General features: G+C 47.2%; 2 protein-coding genes across 2 annotated transcripts in view; both read left to right on the top strand.

Moving 5' to 3' along the window:
• Positions 1–7,566: 7,566 nt before the first annotated feature.
• LOC142312306 (oocyte zinc finger protein XlCOF29-like) lies at positions 7,567–13,885 on the top strand. The gene is made up of 3 exons (XM_075351238.1): positions 7,567–7,795; positions 13,345–13,494; positions 13,624–13,885. The coding sequence occupies exons 2-3, from the start codon at positions 13,417–13,419 to the stop codon at positions 13,837–13,839; spliced, it is 294 nt and encodes a 97-aa protein (XP_075207353.1). The 5' UTR covers positions 7,567–7,795; positions 13,345–13,416; the 3' UTR covers positions 13,840–13,885.
• LOC142312292 (uncharacterized) overlaps positions 13,886–21,589 on the top strand; it is a 44,210-nt gene continuing 36,506 nt past the window's right edge. The window contains exons 1-2 of the mRNA XM_075351219.1: positions 13,886–13,999; positions 14,083–14,180. Coding sequence (XP_075207334.1) covers positions 13,915–13,999; positions 14,083–14,180 — 183 coding nt within the window. The 5' untranslated portion in view covers positions 13,886–13,914. The remainder of the gene's footprint in view (positions 14,000–14,082; positions 14,181–21,589) is intronic.

Below are 21,589 nucleotides of genomic sequence, written 5' to 3'. Positions count from 1 at the left end.
ACACGCTTCAATATATCTCACAATCCGTCGTTGGGGTCAAGTTGTAAGTGACGCACATCCGGCATCGTTTGTGAGGTATCTGCGTGTGACATCTACTTGCGATCAGGATTGAACGCAAAACCGTTGATCGCAAACACATCGTATCATTCTCTAGAATTGAGCGTTTTGTTGCACGAACCTAGTGAATTGTAACGTGTGACATCCCTCATACGATTTCGGTGTCTGATGCTATGTGCGCAGGTGTGCGCTCTGCACCGCAGCTTAAAAAAGGTCCGCTTCAGAGCGCAGCTGAAAAGCTGCGTTCTGAAGCGCCTCACAATGTCTGTCATTCACTAATCTCTGTCAGTCCGTCACTATCTCTGTCCCTCACTCTCTGTCCATGTCAGTCTATCCCCCTCTCTCATATACTCACCTATCCCCGATCTCCGGCGCTGCACGGCATTCACACTGCTCCAGCGGCTTTTACTGTTTTGAAAAAGCCGGCCGCCCATTAAACAATTTCGTATTCCCTGCTTTCCCCGCCCACCGGCGCCTATGATTGGTTACAGTGAGACACGCCCCCACGCTGAGTGACAGGTGTCACACTGCACCCAATCACAGCAGCCGGTGGGCGTGTCTATACTGTGTATTGAAATAAATAATTAAATAATTAAAAAAAACGGCGTGCGGTCCCCCCCAATTTTAAAACCAGCCAGATAAAGCCATACGGCTGAAGGCTGGTATTCTCAGGATGGGGAGCTCCACGTTATGGGGAGCCCCCCAGCCTAACAATATCAGCCAACAGCCGCCCAGAATTGCCGCATACATTATATGCGACAGTTCTGGGACTGTACCCGGCTCTTCCCGATTTACCCTGGTGCGTTGGCAAATCGGGGTAATAAGGAGTTATTGGCAGCCCATAGCTGCCAATAAGTCCTAGATTAATCATGTCAGGCGTCTATGAGACACCCTCCATGATTAATCTGTAAGTGACAGTAAAAAAACACACACACATGAAAAAATCCTTTATTAGAAATAAAAAACACAAACACATTCCCTCATTACCAATTTATTAACCCCCGACAAACCCTCCATGTCCGGCGTACTCCACAGTCCTCCAGCGTCGCTTCCAGCGCTGCTGCATGGAGGTGACAGGAGCAGCAGAAGACACCGCCGCTCCGGTCACCTCCACGCAGGTAATGAAGACAGCCGCGCGATCAGCTGATCTGTCACTGAGATTACCCGCTGTCACTGGATCCAGCGGTGGCCGCGGGTAACCTCAGTGACAGATCAGCTGATCACGCGGCTGTCTTCATTATCTGCGTGGAGGTGACCGGAGCGGCGGTGTCTTCTGCTGCTCCTGTCACCTCCATGCAGCAGCGCTGGAAGCGACGCTGGAGGACTGTGGAGTACGCCGGACATGGAGGGTTTGTCGGGGGTTAATAAATTGGTAATGAGGGAATGTGTTTGTGTTTTTTATTTCTAATAAAGGATTTTTTCATGTGTGTGTGTGTTTTTTTACTGTCACTTACAGATTAATCATGGAGGGTGTCTCATAGACGCCTGACATGATTAATCTAGGACTTATTGGCAGCTATGGGCTGCCAATAACTCCTTATTACCCCGATTTGCCAACGCACCAGGGTAAATCGGGAAGAGCCGGGTACAGTCCCGGAACTGTCGCATATAATGTATGCGGCAATTCTGGGCGGCTGTTGTCTGATATTGTTAGGCTGGGGGGCTCCCCATAACGTGGAGCTCCCCATCCTGAGAATACCAGCCTTCAGCCGTATGGCTTTATCTGGCTGGTTTTAAAATTGGGGGGGACCGCACGCCGTTTTTTTTAATTATTTAATTATTTATTTCAATACACAGTATAGACACGCCCACCGGCTGCTGTGATTGGGTGCAGTGTGACACCTGTCACTCAGCGTGGGGGCGTGTCTCACTGTAACCAATCATAGGCGCCGGTGGGCGGGGAAAGCAGGGAATACGAGATTGTTTAATGGGCGGCCGGCTTTTTCAAAACAGTAAAAGCCGCCGGAGCAGTGTGAATGCCGTGCAGCGCCGGAGATCGGGGATTGGTGAGTATGAGAGAGGGCTGCTAACTTCAGTAACTTAGGAGATTATCGGTCACCGGTGAGTCCTTCACAGGTGACCGCTAATCAGGGCGCGACACAGACAGAGCCGCAGCATGACAATGAAGTCGGGTGAGGTTCACCCGAGTTCATTCTGACAGTGCGGCTCTGTCTGTGTCTGCTGTCATCTGCCATTCAGCTCTGCTACATGGCTGTCTGTGTCTGCTGTCAGCGGCCATGTAGCAGCGCTGAATGGCAGATGACATAGTAAAAACGCATCCCTACACATTACACACGCTTGGCAAGTCAATAAATAAAAAAAAAAAAAAAGGTGCCCAATGCATACGTCACAGAACACATGATCTAAAGGATCGCACATAAAATTGACCAATTTAACATAGACTACTAACGCTCGTGTGACAGCAAATGAACGACCAACGTGAAATCTCATAGATCCCGTATGCAACCTGGGCGTGTCACATCGCAAATGCGATTGTACAACTAATTGCAACGTGTAAAGTGGGCTAAAGAGACAGCCCGGGCAAAGAGACAGCCCGGACAAAGAGACAGCCCGGGCAAAGAGAGAGAGAGAGAGACAGCCGGTCAAACAGACAGAGAGTGAGAGAGAGACAGATAGATACAGACTGATGCAAATACAGACAGAGAGATAGAAACAGACAAACAAGGAAAGAAACAGACGGCGAGACAGACAGAGACTGGGAGAGAGACAGAGAGACAGTTACTATCCCGGGCAACGCCCGGGTACTACAGCTAGTTAGTTAAATAACATTCCCCACTTGTCTACTTTACATAAGTGCAATATTTGAAACATATAAACTCTCTTTCTCTTTCTCTCTCATTAATATTTATTTTTTTTTGTTAGGAGGTTATAAGGGTTCAAAGTTCATCAGCAATTTCTCATTTTTCCAACAAAATTTACAAAACCATTTTTTTTTTAGGGAGCACATCACATTTGAAGTGACTTTGAGAGGCCTAAGGGACAGAAAATACCCAAAAGTGACCCCATTCTAAAAACTGCACCCCTCACACTGCTCAAAACAACATCCAAGAAGTTTATTAAGCCTTTAGGTGCTTCACAGGAACTGAACTAATGTGGAAGGAAAATTTTTTACTATTTTCTTCAAAAATGTTACTTTAGCCATAACATTTTTAATTTTTACAAGGGTATCAAGAAAACAATGCATTGTGCAATTTCTTCTGAGTACGCTGATACCTCGTATGTGGTGTAAATCAATTGTTTGGGCGCACGGCAGGGCACGGAAGGGAAGAAACGCCATTTCACTTTCTGAAAGAATTTGGAATCATTAGCGGATGCCATGTTGCGTTTGGAGACCCCCAGAGGGGCCTAAACAATGGAGCTCCCCACAAGTGACTCAATTTTGGAAACTAGACCCCTCAAGGAATTTATCTACATGTTTGGTGAGCACTTTGAACCCCTGGGGGGCTTCACAGAAGTTTATAACATTGAGCCATGAAAATAATTATTTTTTATATTTCTTTTTACCACAAAAATGTTACTTCAAGCAGGTAGCTTTTTTTTTTTTTTTACATGGGTATAAGGAAAAAATGCACTATAAAATTTATTGTGCAATTTCTCCTGAGTATGCAGATACCTCATATGTAGTGGAAATCATCTCTTTGGGCACGCGGCAGGGCTCGGAGAAAAAAGGGACGATTTGGAGTACAGATTTTGATGAACTGATCTACGGGTGTCATGTCGCGTTTGGAGAGCCCCTGAGGTGTCTAAACACTGGAAACCCCAATTTGGAAACTAGACTCCCCATGGAAGCTATCTAGGAGTGTGCTGAGCACTTTGAACCCCCAGGTGCTTCAGTGAATTTTATAATGTTGAGCAGTCTTCTTTTTATTTGCCCACTACAGGAAGTCATCTAGATATGGCACTATTAAGATATTGTTCTTCCTCATGTACGATGTAATTTCGGCCACCATTTTGATGAATATTCTTGGTGATAAAGAGATCCCAAAGGGTATGCACTGGTTTTGTAGGTGGTCAGGACTCTGGCGATGTCCACTAATACCCTTAGGTATCTCTGATGTTCTCTGTAAATGGGGATGTGGTAGTACGCATCGTTTAGATCTACAACTGACATGTAACAAGCGTGGTAAAGGAGTTTTACAGTCAATTTTATGGTCACTATCCTGAACCTCTTCACTTTGATGTACTGCTTCAGAGGCTTCAAGTTGACTAAATTCCTGTAGGACCCATTCAGTTTTTTTGGCCAAAAACCGACTGCTGTAATACCCTTGTCCAACGACGGAACATGGTACTTTTTTTAGTACTCATTTGTCCAACAGAAGGAGAACTTCCCACTCCAATGCTCTCTGTTTCTGTGTAGTCGCGTTTTTATTATCATCCGTGGTTGGAGGTAGGAAAAGGTTAGTCTTAATCCCTGCGATAGTGTGTCTATTACCCATCTGGATGATGGGAGTAGAGACCACTGGTGAGAGAAAAGTCTCAACCTTCCTCCCACCTGTTGCTAAGGAAGCCTTATTGAACAGGAATCCCGTACTATCCTTCTCCTTCCAGGAAAGCAACCCCCCCCCATCTCCCCCCACCTTGACCTGCTTTCTGTTAAACCCCTTCTACGTCCTCTTCCCTGAACCACGAAAGGATCTCCTGAACCTTTGGAAAGGGGAAGTTCTTTTTCTTGTCCACCACTTTCTCCATAATCTCATCTAATGCTGGGCCGAACAAAAACTCTCCCTGACAAGGGAGAGAGCACAGCTTTACTTTACCCAGTTCTTTAACCAGAAAGCTCTGCAGCTGGCGTTGGACAGAGCACATGCATGTGTGATGAACTTCACACTGTTCACCGAGGCATCCACTAAAAAAACGCCACTGCTTTTTTAATCATGGGTAGTGCCTCCTGTAGCTGTTCCGTAGAGCATTTATCCTTGATTTGAGAAGATAAGCTCATTGAGGCTCTCGGTGGCACTACAGGGAACTGCATCCTCTTGGGGATGCAGGACCTACCCCCTGGGACCTGGAGTACCAGTGCCGATTCCACCAAAACACAATCTAAATCCTAGGTCTCCTCTCCACACTGGGCATAGAGGGTTAACCACGTAAGGGGATGGTCGCCATGGGAACGAGTCCCTGGGTATAGCCAGCCTGGTAGGAGGGGTCAGCAGAGAGTCTGTAGTGAGTTTAGGAGAGTGTAGCGCACTGAGGTGTGCAGACGTGCGTGAGCTGGGTCCGTGTAACTGTGACCCCGGGGGCACAGGAGAGAGGTCGCCAGGACGGGTACCGAGATACCGCTGGGACCGGAGCACGAACGGGGCACAGCGCCCTAGGTCAAGCGCAAGTTTTAGACTGTTTGGCAAATACCTGCCCGGTCAGGACACCTTCACGGACTTCACCAAACCAAATCATCTGGGGGAATCAGCAGTAAACTAGGATCGGCGTTCGGACACTTACCTCCCTGCAGGGTCCGCACTGCCCACCATAGGAAGAAGGAGACTGTACCCCAAAAGGAACAGTCGGGGGCCCCCAAACGCTTCACGCTACGGAGACCCAATCAACAGTGTGTTAGGGACAGAGCAACCTGGGTCACTACATTGGCCCTCCAAGGGACCTGAACCAGCAACCCCTGGGTCCACAGAGAGTAGAGACTGTTAAAGACAACCTGGTGGGGTCTCCATTATTGCCCCATTTCATGGCCCAGCCCTACCTGCGGCGGGCCTACCATCACAGCTGCCACTACCATCAGCTCTGGGAGTACCCACATTCAGCAGCGGCGGTTCTCCATCCTTAACTGCCACCTGCAGGTGGCGTCACATGACAAACTCTTAATATCCCCTGTAAATACCCCCCCATTAACAAAAGGAGCCCAGAGCACGGGACCGGGCAACGGCCACCAGAGTGACATTCCCATTTGTTACTGCCCGGGACAGAGTACCCCCTTCTCTGGGTGCTAAATAAGGAAAAGACAATACTGAGGAAATCAGTATAGCATTTATAGAGTAGGCACCCATCCTTTATCCCGGTACTACTGTTGGGGAGTGCAAGCCCTACTAAGTATGTGGCTGTATTGTGACTTTAAAGGGAAGGTGTCATCCAAAAAAAAAAAATTCAATAACTGAAAAAATGTATTAATGTTTTGTTTTAAATATTATTTTTTTTTTTTAATTGAGCAAAATATAAAAAAAAAATTAAAGTTTGATATTTTCCACTGTTAAACACTAGGGGGAGCAGCTGCTGAAATCCTACTGTAGAAAAATCCTGGATTACAGCTGCAGTAAAGTGGGCAGAATCTGCTCTCCTGTGTGTGATGTCACCTCCCCCTCCCAACCTGGGTGTTTCCAAAGGATAGAAGAATGAAATGTAGGGACATAGTGCTGAGCCATTTTGTTGGTGACCACAAATGTCTAAAGTGTCACCAAGGACAGCAGGCGTATCACACAGGATAGGATTAGATACACAACTCAGCAGATAGTATCATACAGGCTAGGATTAGATACACAGCCGTGCAGACAGTATCACCGGTACACACACAGGCCGACAGGTCACAGGTCACAGGTGGCAAGGGGGAGGTGGGGGTGTTTAGCAGGGGGTGTTTTTGGAGATGGTAGCCGCGGTGGTGGTGGGGGGAGGGGCACTGGTACCCACATGCAGAGGCACACAAACACACACAGCAGCGGCGGCAGGTGGCAGAGTGGGAGCTGGGTAGAGTGGAGGGAGGGGGTGTCATTGGGGACGGTAACAGCGGGGGGAGGGGCATCGGCGGGGGCAGAGCAAGGGCTGGGTAGAGCGGAGGGAGGGGGTGTCATTGGAGACGGTAACAGCGGGGGGAGGGGAGGGTAGGTGGCCTGTACTCACACATCCCGGTGGTTGATAGGGGTAAAGTGGAGCAAACAGCATATGCTGTGAGCTCCTTAATGATGGTGCTGATCTCCTCCCTCTGCTGTGATCTGGACAGCCCAGGGGGTGCGTCCAGGTCACAGCAGACGCCCACTGTAACGTTACTAAATTGGGTCGGATCCCGACCACTGTTCTCTATGCCCAGGGGCTGCCATAAAGGAGTGAGTTACTGTCGTTACTCACAGCAAATCCAGCATGGCAGCACCCAGTGCCTCCAGTAAAATTAGAATTAAATAAAAACTAAATAAGCAGTGATTTTAATTTTGTATTAAAAATACTTTATTTCATAATCACTATTTTTAATACAAAAATAAAAAACCGCGACACCCTTCCTTTAAGACTTCTATGGATGCAAGTGACATGGCTCTCGCAGACAATCACAGTCCGATTAGGGCTGACAAACACAGATGTGAGCTGCAGTATTGTCTTAAATGGGGCTGAGTGCAATGCGAGATTTTCTCACTGCGCTCATGCGAGTCATTCACTCATGTGAGCATAACCATGCACTGTGGAGCTGATCATGTGACCCCTGACTCCTCCCCTCCATGTGACATCATCACAGGTCCTGGAAGCACAGAGCAGCGATATATCTAGTGTGCGGCTCTACAGGAGGAGGTATGTGGAGATTCCCCATTACTGGGCGCAGGGGGAATTCTCGGCCTTTGGCTCAGGCTGAGGTTCTGCCTCGGTCTGGGCCGGAGGTGCGTGTCTCTGCAGACTCCGGAGTGGAGCGGAGATCTTGTGCCTTGGGCATTTAATCATGGCGGCTATAAAGAACACGGTCCGTTTGGAGGTGATTGAGGACAGCAGGGTGCAGATCGGGTTGGAGTATGTGGTGCGTAATGTGGTCATGGAATTGGCCGGTTTCACATTGGACAAGATTTTTTGCATTCAGGAGTTCAATAGAGCCGGTAATTTTGACATCTCTTTTTACCAAGAGGAGGATGCGGTCAATTTCTATGAATTTTTGAAGGGGAAACGTGACCACGAGTACATGCAATTCCTCTTACCGAAGCCGCTGTTCTCCAATGTAGAGAAACCTCTCACAGTCCATATGTACAATCCCTTTGTGGAGATTCCTATGATCAGGGCCTTTTTGTACCGCTATTGTACCTCAGTGAGGGGTGGAATACCTCAGAAAAACATTTTTGCCATTTTTAATGGGAATGTTAAGTTCTGGGTTCGGTTTAAAGCCGACCCAGAGGGTATTGGTGGGATCATGCACCCACCTGCTAACTTCTCCATTGGAGGTAATAGAGGATTCCTGCATTACCCTGGCCAGCCCTCCTTCTGCAGGAGGTGCTTTCGCTATGGTCACATTTCTGAGGACTGTGGTGTGGGCATTTCCTGTAGGAATTGTAAGAACCCTGGGCATGAGGCATCCACGTGTCCTTTTCCACCCAACTGTGATTTGTGTGGTGCAAGTGACCATACCTGTAGGGCCTGCCCTAATGTCAGCGGGCCGATGTTTGGGAGCTCTGGTGGTGAGAGGCGCGTGGCACGTGAGAGGAGACCTGTGCAAGCCCAACCAAGTGAGCGTCCTAGTGCTACTATGCCTGCAGACCCTGTTCCTGTGGTGTCTGAGATGGAGGTGGTGGAACCTACCCTGTCTGTGGTGGAGGACAGCAATACTTCTGTGGTGGTGGAGGACCCTGTGGCTCAGGAGCTGGTTGCTGTGGCTGCAGATCCTCCACCAGTGGAGCCCCCAGTAGTGGAACTCCCCTCTGTGGCTGGAGGGGCATTGTCCCTGGGTGATTTTCCTGGAGGGGTGGAGAGCCCAGGGGCAGTGTCCTTATCCAGTTCTCTTGATATCCAGTGGACTTTATCTCCTGAGGAAAGAGCGGAGAGCAGGATGCCTAAGCCTGAGAGTGTTGCTATTTTCACTAAGGTGCTTGCAGCTAGGCAAAAGGGCTCTAAAGGGTTAAAAAGGTTGAAGAAACCTCTGCATGATCCTCTCACAACATCTAATCGTTTTGACGCCTTAGTATCGGATTCTGAGAGTGAGTCGCCCGCTGCTGGAGCTTACGACCCTCTACCTGTATCGCTAAGTGAGGTGTACCTGGGCGAGGAGGCTGTGGCTGAGTTGGTGGATCTGCTGCAGTTCCCTCCAGAAACCTGAGGAATGATCTTCTAAAATCTCATCTGTCTCAATAGCTGTCTGCCATGGTCCTACAACTGAAAATCACCTCTCAAAATGTGCGTGTGTTTGCTTCTGCCACTAGGCGGGCTGCGGTGCTAGACTATCTGGCCTCTAAAGGCAGCGATGTAATATGCGTACAGGAATGTGGTTTGTCCAGGTTTCCGAACAAGACCGAATGGAGCCATGGTGAAGCAGTGTGGTCATTTTCTAGCAGCAATAGAAATGATGGGATTGGTATTCTTATACAAAATAAGGACATTTATGTAAAGCAGAAGACGATTATACAAGAGGGTAGATGTATGTGTCTGGTTCTGTCCTATATGGGATGGGAGTTCCGGTTATTTTGCATTTATGCGAATGCTGTCCAGAATGAACGTTTGGCACTTTTTGAACAATTGAGATTTTTTCTTCCTGGTAAATTACCTTTGATTATTGTGGGTGATCTTAATTGCATTCTTTCCAAAGAAGCCAGAGCAGGAACATGGGAGTCCAGGGTGGATGGTACTGGCCATCTTTGGAATAGGATGGTTGGCGATTTTTCCCTACAGGACGCAGTGTCAGTAAAGCCAGCCCCGTTTACTTACCATGCGGATGATGGACTGGCAAACTCGAGGTTGGACTATTTTTTTTCTTCATCTTCAATTCAATGTGTCTCCTATGTTCAGGAAAAAGTTTGGTTTTCGGATCATGAATGTTTGGGTGGGGTGTTTGAGGTGCAGGGTTTTGTGTATGGTAGAGGTAGATGGCGGATGAATGTGAGTGCGTTGGGAGATGTGAGTGTGAACAGAGCTTTCCGCTTGAAATACGCGTCTTGGGCGAGAATGAAACAAAGGTTTACTAATATTGTGCAGTGGTGGGTGTGGGTCCGACCACCGTGCGGAGCTGCCGCCCGACCACCGTGCGGAGCTGCCGCCCGACCACCGTGCGGAGCTGCCGCCCGACCACCGTGCGGAGCTGCCGCCCGACCACCGTGCGGAGCTGCCGCCCGACCACCGTGCGGAGCTGCCGCCCGACCACCGTGCGGAGCTGCCGCCCGACCACCGTGCGGAGCTGCCGCCTGACCTACACCCCACCTATTGTCTCCTCCCCATAATCCTATAGAATGTAAGCCCGCAAGGGTAGGGCCCTCTTCCCTCTGTACTAGTCTGTCTACTGTAACTTGTATACGTATTTTGTATGTAACCCCCTTATGTACAGCACCATGGAATTAATGGTGCTCTATAAATAAATAATAATAATAATAATAATAATAATAATAATAATAATAATAATAAAAGGGAAGGGTGAGGCTTTTCTTTAGGAGGCTTGGGTACAGCACAGCTAAAAAGAAGCGGGTGTTGTATGCGCGTGTGAACAGGAGAATTTCCTTCTTGCATAGTTGTAAGTCTATGGGAGTGGATGTCAAGGAGGAACTGGCGAGGATGAAGAGAGAAGTGGATGACTGGATGCGAGAGCGCGGGAGAGAAATCATGTTCAGGTCCAGAGTGAGGGTTCGGGAGCAGGATGAGAAGTGCACGCGGTTCTTCTTTAGGAAAATGTGTGGTGGTAAAAGGGAAATGAATGTGCTGATTACCGAGGAGGGGAATGAGGTGCGAGGTGACGGTGTGCTGGAGGAAGTGGGGAGGTTTTATGGAGAGTTGTATGGTAGGAAGGTGTGTGACTTGGAGAATGATGAGGAGTTTCTACATGTGATTACAAATGTTGTGGCTGAGAGTGCGCATGAAGGGTTGTTATGTGATGTATCAGAGCAGGAGTTGTATGAGGCAGTATGTAACTCACCAAAAAACAAAGCCCCGGGGCATGATGGGATACCTTGTGATTTCTATGGAAGTTACTGGAGCATAATCTCCCAAGATCTCCTAGAAGTTGTGCGTGCATTGTTCTCTGGTGTCAGTATGCCTGAAAGCATGAAAGAAGGGTTGGTTGTGTTGTTATTTAAGAAAGGTGAGAGGAAGAGGTTATCCAATTGGAGACCGATTACATTGCTTAATGCAGATTATAAACTATTTGCTAAGATCTTAGCCGGACGTATGAGAGGAGTGATCGATACTGTGATTGAGGAGGAGCAAGTGTGCGCGGTACCTAAACGTAAACTGCATGAGAATGTTTGCCTGGTGCGGGATATGATTGAAGATTGTGGGAGCCGGAAGAAGAGCGTGATTGTGTGTGCGCTGGACTTTGAGAAAGCCTTTGACCGTGTGGCACATTTCTTTTTATTTAGTGTGTTGGAGCGGATGGGGTTTCCTGAGAGGTTAGTAAGACTGATTATGGGGATGTATGGGGGTGCTAGGAGCAGGGTGCAAGTGAACGGGGTCCTGACTGCATCCTTTGAAATTTTGTCTGGGGTGAGACAAGGCTGTCCTCTGTCGCCCATATTATTTATTTGTGTGATGGAGCCTCTGCTTCAGCTAATTAGGAGGGATAAAGTCTTTAAGGGTCTATTGGTCCCTGGCAGCGGTGGTAACACGGTTAAGGTGGTGGGCTATATGGATGATGTATGTGTGCTGTGTGAGTCCGAGAGAGATCTTGTAAGAGTGAAGCTGTTAGTCAACCTATTTTGTATTGCCTCGGCCTTCAGAATCAATTGGGGGAAAAGCAAGGTGAAAGTGTTTTTCAGCAACACTGTATTGAGGGATGCGGACATGGAAGTGGTGAGTGGTGGGATCAGAGTGCTGGGTGTGTGTCTGAACGAGGACCTGAGAGGTGAAGAAAGCTGGAAGGAGTTAGGAGGGAAGATTGTGAGGAAGTTGGACATGTGGCGGTTGCGGGAGCTTTCTTTTGCTGGGAAAATTTTGATAATTAAAAGTGTTATCCTACCTATGCTGATTTATTTGGCATTGGTTTTCCCCCCTTCTGTGGAGATGTTAAAAAAGATCAATAGGCTTTTATTCATTTTTTTCTGGGGCAGCGCTATAGAAAAGGCCAAAAGGGAAATACTGCTTAAAAGCAGGAGAAATGGTGGTGCTGGTTTCCCCAATCTGGAATCCTTTATTGGCATTAATTGCATCTGTTTTTTTGTTGAGCTGCTTTCAAAGCACACAAAAGCGGCTTGTATGGCCAGATATCTCTCGGGTACCATGGTGTATCGGCTGAAATGGCTGCCGCCTGATAATGCTAAGCCTATTGCTTTTTTATGTCCCCAGTGGTATTTGCGTATGGAATGTTTTATAAAAAAATACCGATTGGAAAAACTGCAAATGGTGAGTTTCTTACGGAACAAGGCTGTGGTGAAGAGGATGTGTGTGGATGACATGTTGTGTAATATCAATGGCCTCAGGTCTGCGGAGGCTGAGGAGGTATGGAGGAAGCTGGATCGGTGTGATATGTCTAATAAGCAGAAAGATCTGGTGTGGATGTCATTGCATGGGGTTCTGCCTGTTAAGAGTGTGCAAAAGAGGAAAGGTTTGGCTGTATCTGAACGGTGTCCAAGAGAGCGGTGTGGAAGTAATGAGGAGGTGCATCATGTGCTGTGGTCGTGTAGATATGCTAGGGACGTCTGGGACAAGCTGAGTGGTTTATGTGGTGAGTTGACCGGGGTACAGAAGCTGAGTTATGGCATTGTGATGTTTGGGCTATGCCAGTTAGGGCGTGAGAAAGACAGGGTGTTGTGGTTGTTTCTGGCGTGTGTGAAGGAAGTGTTATGGAATAGTAGAAATTTGTATGTGTACAAGAAGGAAAGCTTTGATGTAGATGAATGTGTAAGTATGGTTCTGGACAAACTGTACTTTTATTATAAATGTGATGTGAGAGGCGGGCTGGATGCGGAGGGAGTGTGGAAATTCCGAAAGTGGCAACAGATAATTATGAGGTAATAATTGTTTGGATTATTTTTTGTTACTTCTGATTCTTATTAAACGTCCTTCACAACCTGCATGATGATTTAAGTGGTGTCCATCTCTTGTCTCCCTTTATGGGTGAATCGGATGATGGTGGACCGTCAACTTAAACCTGAAATGGTTTTTAAAAAAAAAAAAAAAAATTAACCCCTTCAGCTCTGAGAGACGTGGGTGGGGTGGCGGGCGAGTGTTTTTAACAATCTGCTCTCTGTTAATGGTGGCGGCTCTATTTGTCTCGGTCACATACGTTCTGCTGATATTCCAGCCTCTGCACTGGGAAATGTCGTCTCCATCTTGTTCTATTCTCAGGGTTTTCCCTATAGTGAAGGGTATTTCTTGTATCTCCAGTAATTGTATTATTATAGCGGATGCTTTATGATGTTACATCGTCATCTTCTCCCCATTCAGGTCCCTACAATATCGGATCTTCTCAGTGGAGATCTTCTATAGAAGAGAATTCTCCTGATTGCCCCGTGAAGGATGGATATGGACAGGGACAAGATGGCGGAGAGGATATTACACCTCACCCTAGAGATCGTCTTCCGGCTTACTGGAGAGGTGAGAGATTCTGATGACGTCACATTACACCATTCTTATCTATGGGAATAACAGATGGACAGAACTGGAGAGGTGAGGACTCTGGAAATGTCTGGAGTGAGATTTCTTACTGTGTCTCTCCATAACCAGGATTACACAGTAGTGAAGAAGACCTCTAGTGAGCGCTGTCAGGCCCCTGTCTCTGAGGGATGGGGAAGACCCCTGAGCCCAATCACGGGGCCTCCACTTCACCCCCCGATACATGAGGACATCAATGACCAGAAGATCCTAGAACTCACCTACAAGATGATTGAGCTGCTGACTGGAGAGGTGACACTGCTGGGACATTATACAGTAACGCTATGAAGGGTTCGGGGGTGACGGTATCATTGTATGTGTCAGGTTCCTATAAGGTGTCAGGACGTCACCGTCTATTTCTCCATGGAGGAGTGGGAGTATTTAGAAGGACACAAAGATCTGTACAAGGACGTCATGATGGAGGATCCTCAGCCCCTCACATCACCAGGTAATAGACAGGACTAAATACACACGGCCTATAATTATCTGTATGTAAGGAATGAATTCAGTCCCTGTATGTGTCTCCTCCAGGTCTATCCAGTAAGAGGACAACACCAGGGAGATGTCCCCGTCCTCTTCTCCCACAGGACTGTAAACAAGAAGATCCCGATGTTCCTCAGGATCATCAGGTAGATGGAGAGAAGGTGCCATGAAATCTCCTATGATGTGTAGACGGCTGTGAAGGTCTTGTGCTCAGTCTTGTTTTATCCTCCAGTATTATATGTGTTATACTTGTGTAATGAGAGCGGTGGAGATGGCAGGATTAGAGCTGATCATAGATGGGACTTCTCCATCTGTCTGTGAGTGTGTCATGTGTATAAATTTGTGTACACACCCATATAGTGATTGGTTTCCCCCTTCAGATGTAATTTTGCACTGAGCACCTCGTTACCATGTTGGAATGCAAAATGATTTCTGGCAAACATAGCAATGACGGTTTTTGACACTCAAGCTCACCCGACACAGTAGATAGCTTCAGGGTAAGGCTGCTTTCACACCTCCGGTTTCTGCAATGCGGCACAATCCGGCACTTTGCAGGAAAATCGCAACCGTTTTTTTTTTGCTGCCGGTTGCGTTTTCCTGCATAGACTTTAATTAGTGCAGCATTGTGCCGCATGGCCTTGCGTTCGGTCCGGTTTTTGCCGCATGCGGAAGATTTAGCCAATGTGGTGGCCGGATGGAACGTTGCCTGGTACGTTTTTTCGTGCGTCAAAGAAAACCGCATCACGCCGCATCCGGCCGATGCGGCGCATTTTTCAATGCATGCCTATGGCGGCCGGATGCGGCAAAAACCGCATCCGGCCGCCGCATGCGGTTTTTGCCACTGCGCATGCTCAGTAGCATGCCGCGAGGGGCAAAAACCGGACGGGCCGCATGGGAAAAACTTATGCAAAGGATGCGGTGTTTTCACCGCATCCGTTGCATAGCTTGCACAGCCGGATTGAGCCGCACGGCTCAAGCCGGATGTGTGAAAGCAGCCTTACCTACACCGTGTGCAGAATTATTAGGCAAGTTTTTTATTTTAGAGGATTTTGTTTTATCATTGATCAACAACTGTTTGTTCTCAATCAACCCAAAAGACTCCTAAATATCAAAGCTTAATATTTTTGGACTTTGGAGTGTTTTGGTTTTTTTTAGATTTGGCTATCTTAGGAGGATATCTGTTTGTGCAGGTAACTATTACTGTGCAGAATTATTAGGCAATTTAATAAAAACCAAATATATTCCCATCTCACTTGTTTATTTTCACCGGGTAAATCAATATAACTTCACAAAATTTAGAAACATTTTTGACATCCAAAAACAAAACCCCAAAAAATGAGTGGCCAATATAGCCACCTTTCTTTCTGATGACACTCAACAGCCTACCATCCATAGATGCTGTCAGTTGCTTGATCTGTTTGCGATCAACATTGCGTGCAGCAGCCACCACAGCCTCCCAGACACTGTTCCAAGAGGTGTACTGTTTTCCCTCCCTGTAGATCTCACATTTTATGAGGGACCACAGGTTCTCTATGGGGTTCAGGTCAGGTGAACAAGGGGGCCATGCCATTATTTTTTCATCTTTTAGACCTTTAATGGCCATCCACGCTGTGGAGTAGTTGGATGCATGTGATGGAGCATTGTCCTGCATGAAAATCATGTTTTTCTTGAACGTTACCGACTTCTTTCTGTACCACTGCTTGAAGAAGTTGTCCTCCACAAACTGGCAGTAGGTGTGGGAGTTGAGCTTCACTCCATCCTCAACCTGAAAAGGTCCCACAAGTTCATCTTTGATGATACCAGCCCGTACCAGTACCCCACCTCCACCTTGCTGGCGTCTGAGTTGGAGTGGAGCTCTTTGCCCTTTTACTGATCCAGCTTCTGGCCCATCCATCTGTCCCACAAGAATCACTCTCATTTCATCAGTCCATAAAACCTTTGAAAAATCAGTCTTAAGATATTTCTTGGCCCAGTCTTGACATTTTATCTTATGTTTCTTGTTCAAAGGTGGTCATTTTTCAGCCTTCCTTACCTTGGCCATGTCCCTGAGTATGGCATACCTTGTGCTTATTGATACTCCAGTAATGTTGCAGCTCTAAAATATGGCCAAACTTTTGGCAAATGGCATCTTGGCAGCTTCACACTTGATTTTCCTCAATTCATGGGCAGTTATTTTGCGCCTTTTTTGCCCAACACGCTTCTTGCGACCCTGTTGGCAATTTGCCATGAAACCCTTGATTGTTCGGTGATCACGCTTCAAAAGTTTGGCAATTTCAAGACTGCTGCATCTCTCTGCAAGACATCTCACAATTTTTCACTTTTTAGAGCCCGTCAAATCTCTCTTCTGTCCCATTTTGCCAAAGGAAAGGAAGTTGCCTAATAATTAAGCACACCTTATATAGGGTGTTGATGTCATTACACCACACCCCTCCTCATTACAGAGATGCACATCACCTGATTTACTTAATTGGTAGTTTACTCTCAAGCGTATACAGCTCGGAGTAGGACAACATGTAGAAAAAGCATCATGTGATCAAATACTCATTCGCCGAATAATTCTGCACACAGTGTATACAGTTGAAGCTATAAGTTTCCATCCACTATCTAAAAAGACACATCTGCAGGTTTTTCTCAGTATCTGACATGAAATCTGAATAAATGTTTCCCGTTTCAGGTCAATTAGAAACTAATATTATTTATATTTGCCAAAATTGATGATTTATGTGTAATCACTTGAGGTTCTAACTGTTTGTTAATCTCCATCACGTTCAACCAATTGATGGGAAACGATAAAAGGAAGGGATATATATATATATTTATATATCTAATTGCCTTATTCTGTCTGTCTGTCTTGCTCCAAAATTACGTCATTACAGTGACAACCGTCGCCACACCGCGCGCTAAAGAGCCTGCGACCAACGGCTCAGCTAACTGGACAGCCCGAACTTCGGGCCGACAGGACGACGCCCAACACTTTTCCCCCGCACCCACATGGAGCCCCGACTGCCCGGTGAGTGCTGCACCCCCGGGGGCCCACACTGGGAACCTAGCCGACACATACCCACCGCTCGCCTCCGCCCCCCGCACACATTACCCCACTCGGCTCCACCTTCCCTTCCCCCCCACCCCCCTGCATTCCGCCCTCCGCATGTATACCCTGAACACACACACACACGGATAGTCACCTGTCCCCAGCCATGCAGTCCCCGGCACTGAATCCCTCAGCGCCATGTCCCTGCTCTGCTCCACCCTATCCGCACACATTACCACGCTCGGCTCCGCCCTCCGCATGTATACACTGAACGAACGCGCACACACACACACACACACACAGTCACCTGTCCCCAGCCATGCAGTCCCCGGCATTGACGTCCTCAGTGCCATGGCCCGCTCGGCTCCACCTACCCCTAAAAGAACGTTTTGCAGTTTTTTGTTTTTTTTTAATGTTTTGCCGGGAAAAGTAGATTTGCGGTTGGGAGGAGAGAGATAGGTGACCGGAAATCCCCTTAGTGATTGCAGTGAGCCGCGCGATCAGCTGTGCCGTCACTCAGGTGACCCGCGGCCACAGCTGCAGTCCTCCACTTGAGAGCTGTGTCCGCGGGTCACCTGAATGAAGGCACAGCTGATCGCGCGGCTCACTTCAGTTGCTGCGTGGAGCTGAGCGGTCGTGTTCTACTGCCGCTCCTGTCAGCTTCATGTAGCAGAGCTGAAAGCGTCGTGGGACCTCTGTGGATTACGTCGGACCTGGAGGGGTATTTGGGGGTTTAATAAAGTGGTGAAAGAGGGTTTTTTTGTTGTCTTTTATTCCAAATAAAGGAATCCGCCACCATAGACAATCATTAGACATTTTGGCAGATTCCAACGGAATCTGTCAAGGAGCGTTATTTTAACAACTCAAAAAACGCTATATGTAGCGTTCCCTCCGCCCGACGCTTCGTCAAAATAACGACTCAGCGTCGTCCAGCGGATGCAACGCAGACATTTGCGTTACAGTGCGTCGTCAATACAAGTCTTCTAGAAGATGGCCCGATTCTAACGGGAGGGGAGGGGGGACAGTGCCAGCGCTGGCTCAGGGCCCTCCTGACTCACAGGCCCCATAGCGGTCGTGTGCCCTGCCTCTATTAGTGATAGGCCACTGGTGGAGGCTACAGGGAGATCATCAAAAAATCTACTCAAATCTAGATGGCTCACTAAAGAATCATCTAGAATGGAGTTGCTAAAATGAGGTCCTCATAAAATCAAATACAATCCAATATTGTAGATTGTTACAACTCTTTTGTGCTCTGTTACGCTTCTCCCCCTGAGGCTCTGCTCAATCTTCAAAAAAACCTCCATTCTCATCACCTCATCACCAGCCTGTCCAAAGTGGAGGCTACGTCGCCGCTCGTAACCTATGTGGGGTTTATGATAGAAGCCCGCACCTCCTCTTTAACTCCCCTGATGAATATGGGACATATGAAACGCGTCGGGAGAAGGAGAATCTGGGAACAGTAAATTCATTTAAAGGGATCCTGGGTCCAGAGAGAGAGGGACCGTGGAGACTCCTATGATAATGAATAATTATGTCTGTTTGGAAACGAATGCACCAGAACTGGTGAGGTTGTTCCAACTATTTTTTAAGGGCAATGCTGAGACTGAGACACTGGTTTGTGATAACTCTGTTGATATTCCTAAGCATTCTCCGAATTTTCTGAATCAATTTTGACACCTGTGTTATTACCATCTGTTATATGCCATCTGGCCGGGTACACTGGTCCCTAAGAGCACTAAAGGGAGCAGTGGCCCGCTAGCATCTTTGGCAACCTGCCAGGGTGCACTAGTCCCTAAAGGGTGCTTTACACGCTGCGACATCTCAAGCGATCTCGTTAGCAATGTGAAACGCCAGATTGCAGATGCGGTCTGCCGAGATCGCACATAGGCCAGTTTTTATAGCGCCGGTCACATGTGCGATCTCGGCAGATCGCAGATGCGATCTGGCGTTTCACATCGCTAACGAGATCGCTAACTATGTCGCAGCGTGTAAAGCACCCTCAAGACTACTAGAGGGCGTAGTGGCACGGCAGCATCTTTTGGCAGCCTGGCAGGGTGCACTAGTCCCTAAGAGTACTAGAGGGAGCAGTGGCACGGCAGCTTCTCTGGCAGCTATTAGATTTTAACAGAGGTAAGGTGATCCTTGCTTCCTTTTTAAAGGGATTTATTAAAAGTTATGTTTTAAGGTATTTTTTGCTGTATTTGACATTTTGGAGCAAGACAGACAGAATAAGGCAATTATATATAGGTGTATATATATAAAAACCACAATACATGATAGGGTTTAAATGCTTACTGGATGAAACAGATCAGGTGATATGTATTTGTGTAATGAGGGGGCTGCGGCTTAACAATACCCTGCCCTTTTATCAAGGTGTGCAGAATTATTAGGCAGCTTGTTGTCCTCAGGCATAATGGGCCAAAAATGAGAAAGCTGACTCTGAAAAGTCACAAATAGTTACAGTAAGTCTTAACTATCAAAAGTAGTGTTGCAAATAGTCAGCAATGTTCCAAAAAATATGTTGAGACGCACAATAAGTACCAAAGATTTCAGGAGAATCAGAATTGAAGCAACCAGGAATCAGTTATCCTCCAGGTCTGCCATATTCCAGATCTCCATCCTAAATGGAGGCCCAGAAGTACAAGATGCTCAGAGACCCAGCCAAAGTAAGGAAGGCTAAGCCTGACTACCACTCAGCAAGACACAGAAGTTGAAATGAAAAGACCATGCCAAGAACTAAATTTTTCAAAAGTTTTATGAACTGAAGAGATTGTTGGCTCTTGATGGAGTAGATGGAGGGGTCTGTGGTTGGATCAGTAATGGGTGCCAGCTCCACTTCGACCATAATGCCAGCAAGGGGGTGGTGGGGTACTACTATGGGCTGGGTGTTATTAAAGATGAGCTACTTGGACCTTGCGGGTTGAAGATGGACTCAAAATCAATTCTTGAACCTACTGTCAATTTTTAGAAGACACTTTCTTTGAGGAAACCCTGATTTTTCAGCAGGACAATGCTCCATGGCAGCATGAAATCTCCACTGTACGGCTGCCAGTAAAGGCCTTACAGCTGAAGAGTAATGACCGGCTCCTTCCTCACTGAAGCTAAACCCTATTGAGAACTTGTGGGCTCTTCTTAAACTGGAGATTTATGGTGAAGGAAAACAGTCACCTCTCTGAGTAGTGTTTGGGTGGCTGTGGTTGGTGTTGCCCAAATCGTTGATTGTCAACAGATTAAGAAACTGACAGACTCCATGGAAGTACAGCTTATGACTGAAATTGAAAAGAAGGGTGTCTATTTTCGGGATTCACTTGCTTTTAAGCAGATGGTAGCATTCATACAGGCACATAGTTCCTTGGTCAAACAGGCAGGTTTATTGAACTTTATAAACGTCCAGCAGAACGGAAAACATTCAGCCTTTCTCCGGCATCAAGGAACAACATGACAGTCCATATATGCAGGATCACCCATTCACCTAGGCTCACCCGTCCAGCTCTCTTTGCAGTTTAAACAATAGCAGAGTCTCTCCCAGGCAACAAATCAGATTCCACACCAAGGCTGTGTGTTTTACTGCTCAGTTATCAGTTTCAAGACTGGTCAGACATTGGTTGGTTGACTACCATTAAATGGCCATTTTTTTTTCTTTCCACACGAGACTGCTCAGCTTCCTAGCTGACCCTCTAGTGAACATACAGCCTTGCTCTCTAGACATAGCTAGCCAGGTGCTCCTAATAAACACCTGCAGTGCTAAGAATTAATCCAGTCCTACCTGGCTTTGCTACACTATATTGGTCACTGATATTTTTTATGGAAATATCAGAAATGTATTTTGTACATTAAGTTTTTTTGGTTTTTATTGTCACTAACAAATGAAAATAAATAATTGTGAAGGAAAAATTCACATTTTTCATTTCGTTGCCCAATAATTCTCCCCACAGATATATTTTTCTAAAGGGGGCTTTACACACTACGATATATCTAACGAGATGTCGGCGGGGTCACGTCGTAAGTGACGCACATCCGGCATCGTTAGTGATATCGTAGTGTGTGACACCTATGTGCGACCCTGATTGTGCGTAAAAACGTTGATCGCATACACGTCGTTCATTTTCTAAAAATTGAACGTCCGGTTGTTCAGTGTTCCCGAGGCAGCACACGTCGCTCCATGTGACACCCCGGGAACGATGAACACAGCTTACCTGCGTCCCGCCGGCTATGCGGAAGGAAGGAGGTAGGTGGGATGTTTACATCCCTCTCATCTCCGCCCCTCCGCTTTTATTGGCCGGCCGCTATGACGTTGCTGTGACGCCGAACGTCCCTCCCACTTCAAGAAGTGGATGTTCGCCGCCCACACCGAGGTCGTTAGGAAGGTAAGTACGAGTGACGGGGTTTACTCGTTTGTGCGACATGGGCAACAAATTGCCCGTGCCGCACATACGATGGGGGCGTGTGCGATCGCATACGAGATCGCATATGAAATTGTAACGTGTAAAGCAGCCTTAAGAAAGACAAGGCTTCAGGTTTATT

The sequence above is a fragment of the Anomaloglossus baeobatrachus genome, chromosome 5 (genome assembly GCF_048569485.1).
Source record: "Anomaloglossus baeobatrachus isolate aAnoBae1 chromosome 5, aAnoBae1.hap1, whole genome shotgun sequence".
NCBI lineage: Eukaryota > Metazoa > Chordata > Amphibia > Anura > Aromobatidae > Anomaloglossus > Anomaloglossus baeobatrachus.
This window is presented reverse-complemented; position numbering and strand designations above follow the sequence as displayed.